This window comes from Tiliqua scincoides, chromosome 5 (genome assembly GCF_035046505.1).
Source record: "Tiliqua scincoides isolate rTilSci1 chromosome 5, rTilSci1.hap2, whole genome shotgun sequence".
Taxonomy (NCBI): domain Eukaryota; kingdom Metazoa; phylum Chordata; class Lepidosauria; order Squamata; family Scincidae; genus Tiliqua; species Tiliqua scincoides.
In genome coordinates this window covers 92,539,127-92,555,133 of record NC_089825.1, presented here as the reverse complement: position 1 = coordinate 92,555,133, position 16,007 = coordinate 92,539,127, and the positions used below count along the sequence as shown (strand labels likewise).

Sequence of the window (16,007 nt, the reverse complement as noted above, 5' to 3'; positions counted from 1 at the left end):
GACTAGCTGCTGTTTCAGCAAACACCACCCTTGTCCCTCTTTAAAAAGCAGCCTCTACGTTGTAGAAGAAGGGCACATTCAGTTGTAGAGCTGTCTTAGCACAAGCTTGATGGATTTTGCAAATAGAATCAAGTAGGCTTTGCAGGCAGGAGTCTTCCCTCCAGTGGTATAGCTAAGAGGGGCTGAGGGAATACACTACCCCAGGTACCATGCCTTGAGGGGGTGCCTTAGAAGTCTCTGAAAGGTGTTTCTGGTTTTTGTAGAAAATAAGTGCCTATCGGAGGCCTCCAGAAGGCCCAGCTGGGGCACAACAATGTATGGGAGCAGGTGTTAAAAATTCTCATTTAAATTTTAGGGAATCTAGTTGGCCAGAGCTGCCCTGAAAAGTAAAGCAGGGATAAGTCATAATACTGCTGTGAGTTAGCACTGCTGGAAAAAGTGGCTACTAGTTCTTACCTGAAAGAAAAGGACAGTTGTTGGAGTTCCAAAATTTTATTTCACATGACTCTTAAAAATCTTTCATATAGGAAGCGGAATCCATTTCTGCCCTATTCAGACAACCAGGGGCAGGTGCTGTGCTCCCCGTTGACCAGCAGGGGGAGCCCAAATAAGCCAAGTGAAGCTTCTACAATGGGCAGGAGTGCGAATTTGGGGTCTGGATGCTGGTTTGCTGTCATCCCTGTGAGAACTGACGGTAGATTGACTCCAGGTGAGGGTCAGTGAACTGAGGCACAAAGTGAATCTTGAGGATTTCAGAGAAGCCCTCCTCCAGTGATGGTTCAACATACTTATTCCTGCAGAGAGAAAGGGACCTGTTTACACCATGCTGCAGTAGGTAGGTAGAGCCTGCCCATAATAAACCACTACCCTTGTTCCAGCAGATGATATAATGTAACAGCTACATAATTTTACTTGGATTTTCATGGAGCTGAAAAGTTGGATCAAGGAATGATGGAACTCAAGGCAACAGATGGGAAAGTGAGAAAAATCTACTCTTGCAGAGCTCGAGTTGGTTTAGAGTTCAAAACAGGCTATTTTCCCCTTTCCGACACACAACTGAGAGAACTGGTAACTGGTTTTAGTAGATGGAAGTGCACTCAGGAGAACGCAAACTATTGTGTAGTATTTTCACAAAATCTGTTGGCAACCTTCAGTCTCGAAAGACTATGGTATCGTGCTCTGAATGGTGGTTCTGGAACAGCGTCTAGTGTGGCTGAAAAGGCCGATTCGGGAGTGACAATCCCTTCCACACCGGGAGCAAGTGCGGTCTGTCTCCCTGGCTGTGGTCCTTCCTTCTTTGCCTCTTTGCCTCAGACTGTTGGCCAAGTGTCTCTTCAAACTGGGAAAGGCCATGCTGCACAGCCTGCTTCCAAGCGGGCCGCTCAGAGGCCAGGGTTTCCCACCTGTCGAGGTCCACTCCTAACACAGGTTTCTGCTGGACTGAGCCAACAGATAACGACAGAGCAAAGACCCAGCTTCCCATAGTAGGGCATGGACTAGAACCCATGATTAAGGGGGTTCAAGGAAGTTGCCCAGAAGCACCATCCCAATTCCACTGTGAACCTCCCCTCCCATTACATGCAGGAACTCACTTATAGCTGTTCAGGACAATATCATTCACAGGTACGTGTCCTTTCTCAGTCATTTCCCGGAACTGAAATAAAGAGGGGGAAAAAACCTGTTAGGCAGAAGCCTTGAGACAAATACTTTTAACTTGTAGAATTCACTGGCTACTGTGATGGCTAGCAGGATGTGGCTTTTACAAAATCAAGTAATACATAAAGCACCATCAGCAACCCTTACCTACACCACTAGCCCAAAGCACAGGTTTTGCTTTCAAAAATGGATTATTCACATTTAATAACAATCTCAGGGAAACATACCTGAGATTATCCCCACAACAACCTTGTGAGGTAGATAAAGCTGAGACTGACTGCCCCCAGGTAAGCTTCGTGGTTGAGCAAATATCTGAACCCAAGTCCCCCTAGTCTAAGTTCAACATTCCTAACCACTACTACACCACACAGGATTTCTTTTGCTACAGACTAACAAATGCTATATTTTGCCTTACATGATTTCACGTAGAGGCAATTTATAAACAAGCAGCAATAAAGAGGTGGCCGCTGCAGCCAAGTGCTGCCTGAATATTTCTGTGATAGTTCTAGTTTGACCATGCTTAGGAGACCAACTGTGGAGCGAGAGAGACCATGGTACTGTCAAACCACAGTAATTCTTTGCTAAGTCACATCTAGCACAGATGTATTTACAAAACTGCTTAACTATCCAACAGGGCAGTTTTCTCAGAACAAGGTGCTTGATTAAACATAGAAACATGGAATGAACTTAACAGTTCTTCGGTCTAGGTGTTGTGGTCTTCAAAGTGCTTGATTGCAAATACCAAGATGTTCATTGTTTCCCTGTGCCAGAATCCTCACGGAAACCCTCACCACCTTTGGCTTGGGAAGATGACAGTTCTATACAGCTCACCAGCAAACAGATGCCTTTTGTGATGCTGAATTTTTTCCCCAGATCTGGGATGGGAGGAGGAAGGATGAATTCAAACATAATCTCTGAAGAAGGGGAGACGAAACTCCTTTTAAGCTCAATCACACCAACGTCCTTACTCGGTTGTTATGCTTGGCTTGTTCCAATGTGGCAGTAAAGAGAAAACAGCGGCAGGGAACACCAGCCTCCTTGGCACACTCCGTGTACCTGCCGAGGAAAACACTATTATTATTATTATTATTATTAACAGTATTTATATACCGCTTTTCAACAAAAAGTTCACAAAGCAGTTTACAGAGAAAATCAAACAAACAAACAATGGCTCCCTGTCCCAAAAGGGCTCACAATCTAAAAATATGCAAAAGAACACCAGCAGACAGCCACTAGAAAAGACACTGCTGGGGTGAGGAGGGCCAGTTACTCTCCCCTTGCTAAAAAGAGGACACCCACTTGAAAAAGTGCCTTCTTACCCAATTAGCAGGGGTAAGATTCAAAGATGCAGCCCACTCAAGCAGCTCCATTCTGCTGGACTAGCAACCATCACAACTGTCCATGGAAGGAACATTACCTGCTTCGTGATTCCAGGTCAGGATTGGTGTTATCTATTGCCACGCTCTTCCCTGCCTGCAGTGCTGCTTGACATGAAGCCACACACTTCTGCCAGGAACCAAGCGTGTCCTGTGGAGTGGAAGACAGGTTACAAGAGTGAAGGAGGGAGGGAGGAGGAAATATTAGTGCGAAGGTCAAGGAGAGGCTTAGTCCTCCCCCCCCCCCACTTACCCGGTTGGCGTAGGCATAACCAGCAGACACCAAGTGCCGCTTCAGAAAGGTGGACTTGCCAGCTGGAGGGGAAGAAAAGGAGGGAGGTAGCAGTTAGCTGGATGGACAATGGGACAGCAGGGTTTTCCAAAATGGGACATGAATGAGGGCCGCCAGTAGCACCATACAGTTATACATCCACACACAAATGAATGTGTGTATCTGTGGATTTGAATCTAGTTTCTTGGTGCCTCTGAGCCTCTGCAATAGTCCTGGATTTCAGTGGGCCTTTCTTTTCCTTCTGCTAAGGCCTACACCAGTGCTTAATGACTGCTGAAGACCAACGCAGTGCCTATCAAAGAGGGCAAGTGCTTCAGTTATCTAGCCTTGCAGGGAGGGGAGTTCAGGATTGTGAGCAACAGTACCATCTGATACTTCTAGCTCTGTACCGATCCATCATCCAAGACTTTATATTTGGCTAATCAAGGGAAAGGAAGAAAAGACAGGCTTGAGAAGAATCTAGATGGCAGAGAACAATATGTGAAGCTGGCTCCAGCTTTACTGCTGAAGAGCCACATGGAGGACCCTACTCTCTTTTCAGAAATGAGGACCAAAAGAAAGGAAGATCTTTCTGTAAGAGAAGGCAGCAACTCTGCTGGCCTCATGCTCCCAGACTGGAGGAACAATGAACTTTTTGCTCCTTGCAGTTTTACGACTGATAAAAAGGGAAACTGCACTTAAAATTTTTTTTTAGTTTATATGAGGCAATGATATATGAAGTCTAAAGATGACGACAGGCAGCCACTCACCAGCAGGAAAGCCGACAGCCACAACCAGTTCAGGAGAAGAGCAGGTGAGGCAAGCATCAGGGGGATCATACAACTGTGCCTTGGGGTCCAGTGCCCGCTGCATTGAGGAGGAAGGGTCATAGTTGAAATAAAGATGCGAATACAGGCCAGGATGCTGGATGGGATACTGCAGGAGAAACTGCCAGGATTGAACTTGAAACCTTGTGCATGCTGAGTGTGTGCTTAACTGCAGAGCTACAGCCCCTCCCCTCTCCAAACAGAATGAGTTATTTGTTTCCTATTGTGCAAGATGGAACTTATACAGAGATAGCATAGCACAATGGCTAAAAAATTCAATTTTGAATTTCAGTTTTGAAATGGCCCCATTTCAATCTGGCCTCTACCATGAATTCATTATTCTATTTTTTTATTTTTACATTTTTATATCACCCTTGTTCCAAGGAGCTGAGGGGGATGCATAGGTTCCTTTCATCCTGTCTTCACAACAACCCTATAACGTAGGTGAGGCTAAGAGATAGTGACTGGCCCAAGGTCACCCAGGAAGCTTCATCACTAGGCAGGGATTGAACCCTGGATCTTCCAGGTCCAAATCCAACTTCCAAAACACTACACCATCCTGGCTCTCACTACTTTTGGCCTCACTAGGTGAGAACTCACTAGCCGGCCACAGCCGAATCCAAGTCCCTCCACCCCAATCCACAGTACAATTATAATTATACCTTGTATGGTTCTTGTGAGGCTTACAGCCAGATAATGCTTGTTAAGCTCTTGGACTGCTACCTGCTATATTAGTATTAGCGCTATCTGCTATATTAGTAATCCTAATATAGCATTATTAATGCAGCATATTCATAATCAGGTGGAAAGAACCCCACTAGTTTTAATAAGAGACTTAAGAGACTGAGAAATTACTCACAGGGTCAAAGTTAGGGAGAACAAATGGTGCTTCTTTCCAGCCCAGAAAATACTCTTCAGGGGTGTGAAAGGGCAGACCGGCATTCAGAGCAAACTAGGATGATATGCAGAAGAACAATTGAAGGGGGAAGATGACATGCAGAAACATATGAATGCTGTTCATACAGTTACCGAGAGAGTACATATTCCATGCAAAGGTCATACATTTGCATCTGACTTGGCTAATTTTGGAGAATTTACTTCTACAGATTTTCTAGAAATTGAGCATTTTGGTCAGGAACAAGAGAAATTACAATGAAGATTGTGGATAGATGAGAGCTGCATTGGTCATGAAGGAAGGATGAGGGGGAACATGGGGAAATTGAAGGGTATTTCCAGGTTTTAGGGGAAGGACTACTGATGATTTTAATTGAAAAAACAGATTCATAAATGCTAGAAACTTGCTTCTGATTGAAAGGTGAAATTCTGAGGATGTAAGAAAGCAGGTTCTGCATTCGTGTAGCAAACCTATAGGTACATAGAATCCTGCATCCATGTGCACAGCTGCACATCATGTGCAAATAAAGGCAAGAAGCCACTCTTAGACAACCAGGTTGATAGCAGCTGTGATAGAAGAGGGGTTGGTAAAAAACAAAAAAGAGTTAATATCAAGCCAGATCCAAGTCTCCTCATCCAAGGTGTCTAAATATTAAGGTCTAATCTTAAGGAAAGGGGGGCTTGTGAAGGAGCAAGAGACAGGCAACTTATGCACATACCAAGCGGTCGCTGCAAGAGAAATCTTTCTTCTTGTGCCCAGGGGCCCAGTTTGGTGGGCGCCCAGCTGCATCTAGGGAAGATAAATTGATATGAACACATTCATTACTGAGAGATGGAAAAACATTTCTATGAAAGATCATTGCAAGGAGTCAGACCTGAATGTTGTAAATTGGGACATGGGAAAGTCTGGAGAGTTAGACTGGCAACTACTCCCTGCAATGAAATGTTCCAAATCTGAAATCAGAATTCTCTCCCCCATCTCTCCCCCCCCCACTTCACTGAGATGGTTCAAGTGGGTTGAAAGCAAATCAAGCCCTCCTTTCCATTCAACTTTGAAGGGCATCCTTTAGTACTTAAACTCACCTCCCACATAGACACTTTGGTGCACAGACACAGCTAGGCCACCATTTGCCTTGGAATACAAGGAAAAGGATAGTCAAGACAAGCACAGATCTCCTCCCCACCTACCTCTCTTGTTAACTATTCCATACCTTCTTGCATAGATGGTCCCACATGCCAAGGACGGGTTTACGATAAATGCCAGAGCTGGTTGCCACAAAGACCTGCAGCAAAAAGAGAGCAGGGAGGTGACCCAGACAGCTCTGGCTCATAAGATATCATGGCATATGAAAACCTCCACTGACTTGTAATAATCTCTAATGACGGCAACTATATGATTTCAAATATTTGTACCTTGACTTCTCATCTGTTAGGTTCCAACAAAGCGGTTGAACAACAACAGAAACCCACAATTAAACGTGTAGTAGAAAAAGCCAAGGTAGGGCATAGAGACAACTGATTATTCCCAATGCCCTCTGAAATAATAGTGTTACCTTTAAGGAAGAACCCCATTAGAAAAGGAGTTTCACAATTTAGGCACAACCATTGAGGCATCATAAAAATAATACGGTCTCTATTTCTGTCCTTTTCCACCTAGTATGTTTTGTCAGTACTTAGTTTTGTTAGTCCTGTTAGCAGTCATTTGCTTTCCACGATTCCCTGTGCAGCATCTAGTTTAAGACCGTTCAGTTTAAAAGCCAGTGTTGTTGCCACTTTGTGCCATAGTCATCAAAGGTAGACACTTCTGCTAGCTTCAACTTGTTGCTTTCCTTGCAAAGTATACCCAGGGGACACACACCACACCTAATCTGCTCACCTGCACGGGAATAGCCAGCCGCTCAATTACAGCCTCCGCTTTGGCTTTGAATACTTCAGGCCTGAGACGCCCACGACTGATTCCCAGCTGGTTAGTGAGCAGCACAATCTGCAGTGTGAAGAGGAGAAACAAGAACATAGCAGCGAGGGCAAGGGGCAAGGAGAGAGGTTTGGGGAAAAGAGCTCAGAGAAGAAAGCCTACCTTGTACCCCTCACTCAGAAGCTGCTTCAGTTTGCGAGGAACCTCAGGGTACAGGATTCTGCAAAGCAGACAGGGGTTAAGGCCAGAACTCGTGTCGTTTGCCCCCAACCACCCATATGAAGAATACCTTTACTATCAAGATTAGAAAAAGTATGCAAAATGCAACATGAAAATAACAACATAAGGACAAACAAAGCAATCACTCTTGTCTCATATTTCATCGGATATCCTTTCCCTATGAGTGATATTAATCTCCATATTCTTTTTATTTTATCCTACTTTTCCTCCAAGGAGACCAGGGTGGCATATATAATTCCCCATCCCATTTTATCTTGTAAAGTAGGTTTGGCTGACCCAATGAATATCATACCTGAGTGGGGATTCACTCAACCCTCCCCAATTCTGGTCAACTCTCTTTCCATTACGTTAGGTCTTTATGATACCCTTCTCCCACCACCTAGCCCGTTAACCCTGTACTCACTTCCAGTCATCAGGGCTTGTTGGAAACACTTTCCCAGATTGTGTAGTGATTATGGTTCCATCCAGATCAAACCCTGCAATCTGAAAATAAAATAACAAAGAAACAGATCAAGGAGGCCATTTGGTTTTGGGGGGGGGGGCACTCAACTACTTTGAATCTACTGAACTCCAAGCAATCAGCATAATTGCTTTCTTGCTTCTTGCCTATGCCGGCTAAAATTACTGCAACAAGATGTCTTAAGCAAGTCACCAAAGGAAACGAGTGAGATGACCACAACTTAAGAACATAAGAAGAGCCCTGCTGGATGAGGCCAAAGGCCCATCTAGTCCAGCTTCCTGTATCTCACAGTGGCCCACCAAATGCCCCAGGGAGCACACAAGACAACAGATACAACAGACACTTGTGCTACTTATGTACCCTTTGCAGAGCAGGCTTTGTAGGAAGTGGGCACAATTTATTGATCTTGGAGACTGTAAAAACACATGGAAAAGGGGAAAAAATAATCTCAGAATTCCTAGAACTCTGCACAATCCCTTTAATTCTGACTGCCCAGAACTGCCTGAAATTGTGGAATGATTACTCAAAGTGAACTGAAGGTCAGGTTGTCTTTGACACTGAGAGTAAAAGTGTTTACAAGTAGAAAACCATCACAGGAAGGAGCAGGCTAGGCCAGTGTTTCTCAAACTGTGGGTCAAGAGCCAACTTCAGGTGGGTCCCCATTCATTTCAATATTTTATTTTTAATATATGAGACTTGATGCTACCATCGTATGTGACTTCATTTCGGGAAATGTTACAGACCTGCACTTTTAACAGGCTACTATGTATTTTATTTTAACAATAATAGTAAAAGGGACTTACTCCTGGGTAACTGCGGGTAGGACTGCAGCCTAGAATTATTAAAAATTTTCCTGCTTGATGATGTTACTTCTGATCATGACATCACTTCTGGTGGGTCCTGACTGATTCTCATTCTAAAAAGTGGGTCCTGGTGCTAAAAGTTTGAGAAGCATGGGCTAGGCTAAAGGTTCTCTCCCTGAAAGGCAAGTTTGTCTGAAGTTTGCTTATGTGGGGAAGCATTACAGCATCCCTTCCATCACAGTCTGAAGCAGTACCATCCAATCTACCACCTCAGGAGTTTACCATCTTATTCTGCTGTAGGTATGGCTCAAGAGAGAAAATGGTGGGAATTGTCAACACAGGCTGAAATTTACACTTCACTTCACTCCTTCAGCTCTGGACAAAGTACACAAGTGTTTATGATTTTCCTATTTTAAAAAGCAGCAGAAACATGCAGAAATGGAGTGTTCCCTTAAAATAACCCTGTAATAACCAGGAATATCTTTACCTTGGCACTGGGAACCACACCTTTCTTTGTGAACACCAAGAGCTTGCCATGGTCCTCCCAGGAGTCACATGGGTGGGGGACCAACTTTGAGAGAGTCTGCTGGGAAGAATGGCATTTCTGTTGTGCCCGAGCCGCTGTCTCCTGCAGCTGCTTCAATTTCTTGGCCACAGAAGGGTCGTCGTCATCATCTTCCACATCCTTGGGTGGGGAAGAGGCCTTGGGTCGCTTGCTGGGCTGTGCCTTGCCATTGCCTTCCTTCAGGGCACGTTTAGGACTGAAGAACTCCAGCAGGGTTTTCTTTGGGGAATGGGAACCTTGCTCAAAGTGGATGCGATAAGGGTACAGTCCATTCACCATGCACAGCGTCTCTCCCTCCTGGAGCGTCGTGCTGTCTCCGCAACTCAGGTGTATCTCCTCCACTGACGTGGGGTTCACCCCTCGCTGCTGATACATCAAAGTATCAAGGCCTCCACCCCAGAGCCAATCACATCTTGGACCCAGGGGAAGGACCCACCTGCAACTACACACCCAGGGCAGCCGCCTCTCCCTTTTAGGCAGGAGGCTCCCATCTGAAGGAAATCCATTCCTCATTCAGAATGGGGGAAGGCTTTTCACCTCTTACCTGTGTGACCCTAACAGAGCGGTAGGCATAATTTGCCAGCAACTCCACTGTGAGAGAGAGAGAGAGAGAGAGAAAGAAAATGACACAGGGCTTGTTATATCTGAGGCAGCTCATATTCTGTGCCCAAAGAAAAGCAGTCCCCCAAATTGTGAATTACATGCCATGAAAACTCAAAATTTCATGGTCAAAATAGATCAGGCAAAGGAAGTAATGTTTGTTTGATACAAATATGCTCCATAAACATGCTTTGTGCAGAATGAGAAATGATTTTTTTATTCTGGAGGAATAATAGGTGGCTGGAGAAACATGTGTGGCAGCAGACAGGGTGCACCAAGGAGGGCCACATGGTCAAAAATTAAAAGAAAGGAAGGATATTTCATTCTATACTCTGCCTTCCCTTCAAAGAGCTCCTGTCAGTACACACATCCCCCCCCCCCCAGATTAACCCATTATCCATGAGGCCAACTGAAGTGATTGCCTTCCCTGGATTAGAAGAGAAGGGCAGAGAGGAAGAGGAAATGTGGAAGGGAAGAGAGTGCTGAGCTAGAAGTGCTTCCCACTGGCAAGTGAGAAGAGCAGAGACTGGTACATCATCAGAAAAGTGGGGCAGCATTTGGCATGCCTTGGCAGGAGGTCATGGCAGGCCTGCCCTGCCCTACCAGTTCTATCCTCACGAACAACTGCAAGATATGTTTTAGTTACAAAATTAATAATTGGTCTAAAGTCATGCAGTGACTTTTTTTCCTTGGCCGAGTGCAACGTGAATCAGTGTCTTCCTGGCCCTAGTTCAACTCTCTAACACTGCACGGCACTGACTCTGAATCACTTAGTGGTGTTCCTCAGGACTAGAATTTTTTGCAAATCACATTTCTCAGAAGCCAGCGAGAAAAGAGGCACTTTCCTGAAACACTGTGCCCTTGGCTCAAATCCGTCAGAGTTCTGAGGCTTCTGCAGGACAGCTGACACTAGACATGCAATGTGGGAACAGGGAGAATGACACAAGCAGGAACCTTTTGGATGAGAAGCTTTTACTTATTTAATGCTATTATTTAAATATTAAGCTCTTCAGTCCCAAAGGAATCCTAAAGCGGCTTACAAACCTTAAAAATAATAAAAACAATACAATATACTGTACTAAAACTAGTAGTTCAAGCAAAAATTCTGCTAAATAAAAACATTAAAAATACTGTATCTAAAAAGGCTGAGCAAATAAAAAAAGACTTTAGCTGGCACCAAAAAGACATCAAACTTGTCACCAAGCAAACCTCAAGGATTTAACAGCCAAGATGCCACAACTGAAAAGGTTATGTTGCTGGTCCTCTCCGACCATATCTCCAAAGGCAGGGTCAGAGGCTTACTCTCACAGTGATTGCTAGGAGATAGTGCAAAGCAGCCACTGAGGGCCATTTTTACACTGACAGCAAAGTTTCTCTAATAGGGAAAAGTTACTCACCCTGCTTCCGGGAACATTTTTTATCTGTGATGAGTGTCTCAGGACCCCGGCCCAGAACCACAGTCACACCATCAGGCAAAAGAACTGGGTCATGTCGCTTGTCTTGGCTGATAAGGAGGCACCGCATGGTGCTATGCAGTCTGTAAATGGGGGGAAGAAAAGGATGTGTATGGTGACGCCACACACTTATATCACTCTGAATACTTAGGGACAAAAAGCATTTTCAAAGACCTTTCTGTCAGAGGCTAGACGCTTTAGATTTTTCAAAGGAAAATACATAACACAATAAAGGCAGAAAAGGGAAAATATCATGGTAAAAGCTGGGTCCCGATTTTGTGTGTGTCACAGAATACGTGTAAATTTTGTGTGTGTGTGTGTGTGTGTGTGTATTGTGCCACAGCAGGGAGGAGAGAGCTGAATTAGGGGAAGGACAGCTCCATTCTGGGATATCATAAATTGGTTGGTGTGGAATTAGATTGCTCAGGCAGAAATAGAGGTGATTGGTAAAGAACCTGTTCCAAAAACCTCTCACTGAGCGAGAACCCCATCGAAGGGTACATGTTGAAATACACTCTCCAAGAGTCCAAATCTATTCAACTTTCCAGCGCCAATGCAGCCCTGACATAAGGGAACAAAAAGGAGGCTTCCACAACTGCCTCTCCCACTGCAGGATGCTGCGCACGCCCCATTGGCATAGCTGCATTGGTGCTGGAAAGTTATTAACATTAACAGCTTTTCAACAACAAAAAAAAGTTCACAGAGAAAATGAAATGGTTCCTTGTCCCAAAAGAACTTGCAGTCTTAAAAGATACAGAAAAAACACCAGCAAGCAGGCACTAGAAAAGACACTGTGCTGGGGTGAGGAGGACCACTTACTCTCCCCCTGCTAAACAAAGGAGGAGCACCCACTTCAGAAAATGCCTCTGACCCAGGGAGCAGGGGTGGATAGCACTGGGCCCTGAGTCTCCATACCATGGAGGATCCCACAGTAAGTCACAGTCCCCAACAACAGTACTATAGTAAGACTCCCATGCAAGCCCCTCTTAAATGTGGGGCAGAGCCCTGTGGAACAGCTCAGAGTAGAGGAACTCTGCCCATAACTTTGTGTTATGCCTCTTCCCCCCCCCTTCCAGGGAGAAACCCCCACCCCATATACTCTGGAAGGGGAAGCATCACCTCCCCACTGAAGGGGTGGGACTGTGAAACACCCAGATTAAGGCTACAATCCTCTGCACATTTTCCTGGGAGTAAGCCCCATTGACCTCTAATGGGACTTACTTCTGAGTAGACATGCCCAGGGTTGGGCTCTAAGACTGCAGTCCTGTCCACACTTTCCTGGGAGTAAGCCCCATTGACTGTAATAGGACTTACTTCTGAGTAGACGTGTCCAGGGTTGGGCTCTAAAACTGCAGTCCTGTCCACACTTTCCTGGGAGTAAGCCCCATTGACTGTAATAGGACTTACTTCTGAGTAGACGTGCCCAGGGTTGGGCTCTAAGACTGCAGTCCTGTCCACACTTTCCTGGGGTAAGCCCCATTGACTGTAATAGGACTTACTTCTGAGTAGACGTGCCCAGGGTTGGGCTCTAAGACTGCAGTCCTGTCCACACTTTCCTGGGAGTAAGCCCCATTGACTGTAATAGGACTTACTTCTGAGTAGAAGTGCCCAGGGTTGGGCTCTAAGACTGCAGTCCTGTCCACACTTTCCTGGGAGTAAGCCACATTGACTGTAATAGGACTTACTTCTGAGTAGACGTGCCCAGGGTTGGGCTCTCAGGCTACAAGCCTGGCCTCAGTTTCCTGGGAGTAAGCCCCATTAACTGTACTAGGACTTACTTCTGAGCAGGCGTGCCCAGGCTTGGGCTCTAAGAGGGAGCGCAATGCAAGGCGGTACCTTTATGAAGTGGCCCCCTGAACAAGTGTGAGCTGCTGCTTTAAGGGCAGGACGGGCCATCAGGAGCGCCCCGCCCCCCCAGCGCTCCTCAGCCTGCAGAAGACCGCACGGGGAGCCTCTCCGCAACCAGCAGCCCCAAGCCGGCGCTACACGCATTCTGGTCCCCAACCGGAAGTCGGACACCGTCGGACCAGAGAGGGGAGCACCATTTCCGGTTGCAGGGGATGATAGAGACTGAGGAATAGAGCGACACACAGCTGCGAGCTTGAAATGGGCTGCGTGGCGTGAAGGCGCTCTATGCCGTGAAACCTCTACAGTGAAGCCTGACTGGCCAGGTGGACTGTGTCACTCTAGTCGTTTCTATATCTGCGTTGGGAGGAAGCATGAGAGTCGGGCACATGTTGACTCTAGGTTGCCAGATGCAAGGGGGGGGACAGAGTGCCTGTGCCTTTGAGTGGGGTTGCCAAATGCAAGGGGGGGACAGAGTGCCTGTGCCTTTAACCATTGTATAGGAGAGGGAATTTAGGCAGGTGCAGCTTTTTAAACCCTTCCATGTTGAGTTGCTCTTGCCCCAATTCCCTCTTCTGTATGATACCAATATGCCCAGCTCACAATATGGAAATATCCCAAGATGCCCAGTTCACCCATAAGGCTCTTCTCTGACCAAAAGCCAGCATCTAAAATCTCTCTTAGAGAACAGGCTAACTGTGGTATACGTTCACAAGGGTAAACAGAAAGTCATAAAAAAGGGCCATAAACAAATAAAAGGGATGCATAGAGTACCAGATCCTTTGTAATGGATATCTCTGTGAACAAATTGCCGATGTGGTATCGAATTGCCCTCCTGAACATCCTGAGGATCAAGATGTTGATCTGATAACAATGCCAAATGTCTGTGATGTGTTTTGCTCTCTTTGTGTGCTTTTGTCCTCCCTCCCCTACCTAGACTACCCTATAAAACCTGGATCATTGTAATCCTCCGGGGTCTCTCCACGCGCGCGCGCGCGTGTGTGTGTGTGTGTGTTTGTGGAGGGTCCCGTTTGCAAACGAGAGTAAATGTAAGAAGTCCTTTGAATTCTCCTGTCGCCTGTTTAATTGCCTCTCCAAAATCCAAAGAATCGTGTGTGTGTGTCCATTCGAGAACATGTACAATGGTTAAAGGTAGAGGCACTTTGTCTGTCCCCTTTGTGTCTGGTAACCCCAGGTTTTCTCCTCCCTCAACCCCATCTTTCAGCATTGAAAAAGCAATTGGTGTCCATAAAATAAAACAAACACACAAAAAAGAAGCATGGAAGAATTCAGGACTTTAGTGTGATTGTGCAGCGCTGTGTCCCACCCCTACCCCAAATACCATTCATTGCCTGGAACAAGTTCCAGAAACCGGCTTTTGTTGAAGTTTTTGGCTCGCTGAGTCAATTCCAGCTAGTCCCAGAGCTGGGTTAAGCTAGCACAGGGCCTGTAGCACATGTTATAAAGGGCCCCCCCCCGTTGCTGCCCTCCCCCACCCCTTTACACCCCATCCCCATCCCAGCTCCACTTGTCCCTCTGATGGCCCATGTTGAACTTCCCCCTGCTGGTCTTCTGCAGGCTGCAACAGACCTCACCGCTGCCTCAAAATCTTTTGCTGTTGCAGTGTGCTTTCAACATGTTTGTGATAGCCAGTACTGGCAGAATGCACACTCCACTGGCGCTGAGGCACAATTGGATTGTGCCTGCAGTGAAGTTAAATTTGAACGAAATTGTTTGTATCATGTTGTTAATGATCGCTGTAATCATGACACACCATGCAGCTCCCTCAACATGCAAACAGTGTTGCCAGATCGTGAGATGTCGGTTTCACCAGAGACAGCTTGCAAACTTTTACCTCGGGGTCCTCGAGAAAGCAGGGCCGATAGCATATGCTACTAGGTTAATCTGGCCCTGTGTAGACCTGTGAAGTCAGTGAATCATCAGTCTGTTTTTGATGCCATAGAACCTGTCATTCTGCAAAAGTTTTTTTTACCAAAAATATCCATCCCCAGCTCACAGCAAAGATGAACCTTCACTAAAATTCCCTTTTCAGTGAGATAGATCTGGGACTCTGGAAAGAAAAAGTACTAACAATCCTATGCACTGTGCATGATATTGGTTTGCTGTTCACACAAATAGGAGCAAGCTCCAGTGCTCCACAGTTATGTCTGGGAAGAGATTAATAAAACTGTAGTGCTGGAAAGAATTGAAGTCTACAATGTTGTTCTCATGCGCCTCTAAGACATTCCATTGTCCATTCCATTACAGGCCTATTGCGACCCATCTTTTACACTCTCCCCTTATTTTCTTTTTAAGAAAAATGTGATTATGGCCCAAATTCTAACCCAATTTCCAGCAGTGACATAGCTGGGCCAATGGGACGTGTGCTGCATCCCGGGTGGGTGATACTCATGGAGGCCTCCTCAAAGTAAGGGAATGTTTATTTCCTTACTTCAGAGCTGCATTGCCCTTATGTCGGTGCTGGAAAGTGGGTTAGGATTGCGCCCTATGTTGCGTTTGTAAACCTTTTAAAATAGGCTTTTCTATGCAACTGAGTTCAGGATTTGGATCTTCGAGGGCAGTGTAAGTCGATTGACCTTTGTCGCCACCTGGAATTTTAAAGTGGGAATCCAATCCAGTCCCAGCAATAACCCAGCCAGGCTATGGCCAGTTTTCAACCATCTGCAAGAGTCAGAGTTGGCTCATCCATGAGGCCAACTGAAGTCGTTACTTCAGGCAGGAGATTGGTGGGGGCCACCCTTCTCTGCCTGCCTGCCTGGCTCCACTGCCACGCCTCCTCTTTCCACTCCCTGGATTGGAAAAGGATGAGGAGGACAAAGAGGAAAAAGGAAATGTGGAGGGAAAGAGAGTGCCAGGCTAGAGCGTTGGAGAATAGAAGGAGCAGAGGTTGGCACATCATCAGGTAAGGGGCATTTGACATGCCACTTTGGGCATTAGGAGGTCTTGGGCCTGTCCTTGCAATAATGGAGAGGGTGAAGTTCAATAAGTAATGCCTGGTATAAGAATTGAGGTTAACCCAATTTCCCTGTTTTCATCTGTGAAATGTTGGAAGACATGTTAAGGAAAGCATTCCTTTATTT

General features: G+C 45.8%; 2 protein-coding genes across 8 annotated transcripts in view; both read right to left on the bottom strand.

Annotated features, from left to right (window-relative positions):
- Positions 1-503: 503 nt before the first annotated feature.
- Positions 504-13,039, bottom strand: PNKP (polynucleotide kinase 3'-phosphatase). 7 transcript variants are annotated; one of them, XM_066628308.1, is made up of 17 exons: positions 12,840-13,039; positions 11,005-11,144; positions 9,552-9,598; positions 8,930-9,373; positions 7,583-7,662; positions 7,102-7,159; positions 6,901-7,008; positions 6,236-6,307; positions 6,108-6,156; positions 5,744-5,814; positions 4,990-5,082; positions 4,074-4,170; positions 3,286-3,347; positions 3,074-3,183; positions 2,625-2,712; positions 1,593-1,654; positions 504-794 (listed from the first exon to the last, which is right to left on the bottom strand). In XM_066628308.1, exons 2-17 carry the CDS (start codon positions 11,129-11,131, stop codon positions 674-676), a joined length of 1,689 nt encoding a protein of 562 aa, XP_066484405.1. In that variant the 5' UTR covers positions 11,132-11,144; positions 12,840-13,039; the 3' UTR covers positions 504-673. The 7 variants fall into 7 exon arrangements, with proteins under 7 accessions (XP_066484405.1, XP_066484404.1, XP_066484406.1 ...); XM_066628307.1 differs by having other exon boundaries at positions 12,898-13,039; XM_066628309.1 differs by lacking the exon at positions 12,840-13,039 and adding an exon at positions 12,747-12,782.
- Positions 13,040-15,633: 2,594 nt separating this feature from the next.
- The window catches only part of TRPM4 (transient receptor potential cation channel subfamily M member 4), a 32,610-nt gene continuing 32,236 nt past the window's right edge, over positions 15,634-16,007 (bottom strand). The window contains exon 25 of the mRNA XM_066629279.1: positions 15,634-15,716. Coding sequence (XP_066485376.1) covers positions 15,634-15,716 — 83 coding nt within the window. The remainder of the gene's footprint in view (positions 15,717-16,007) is intronic.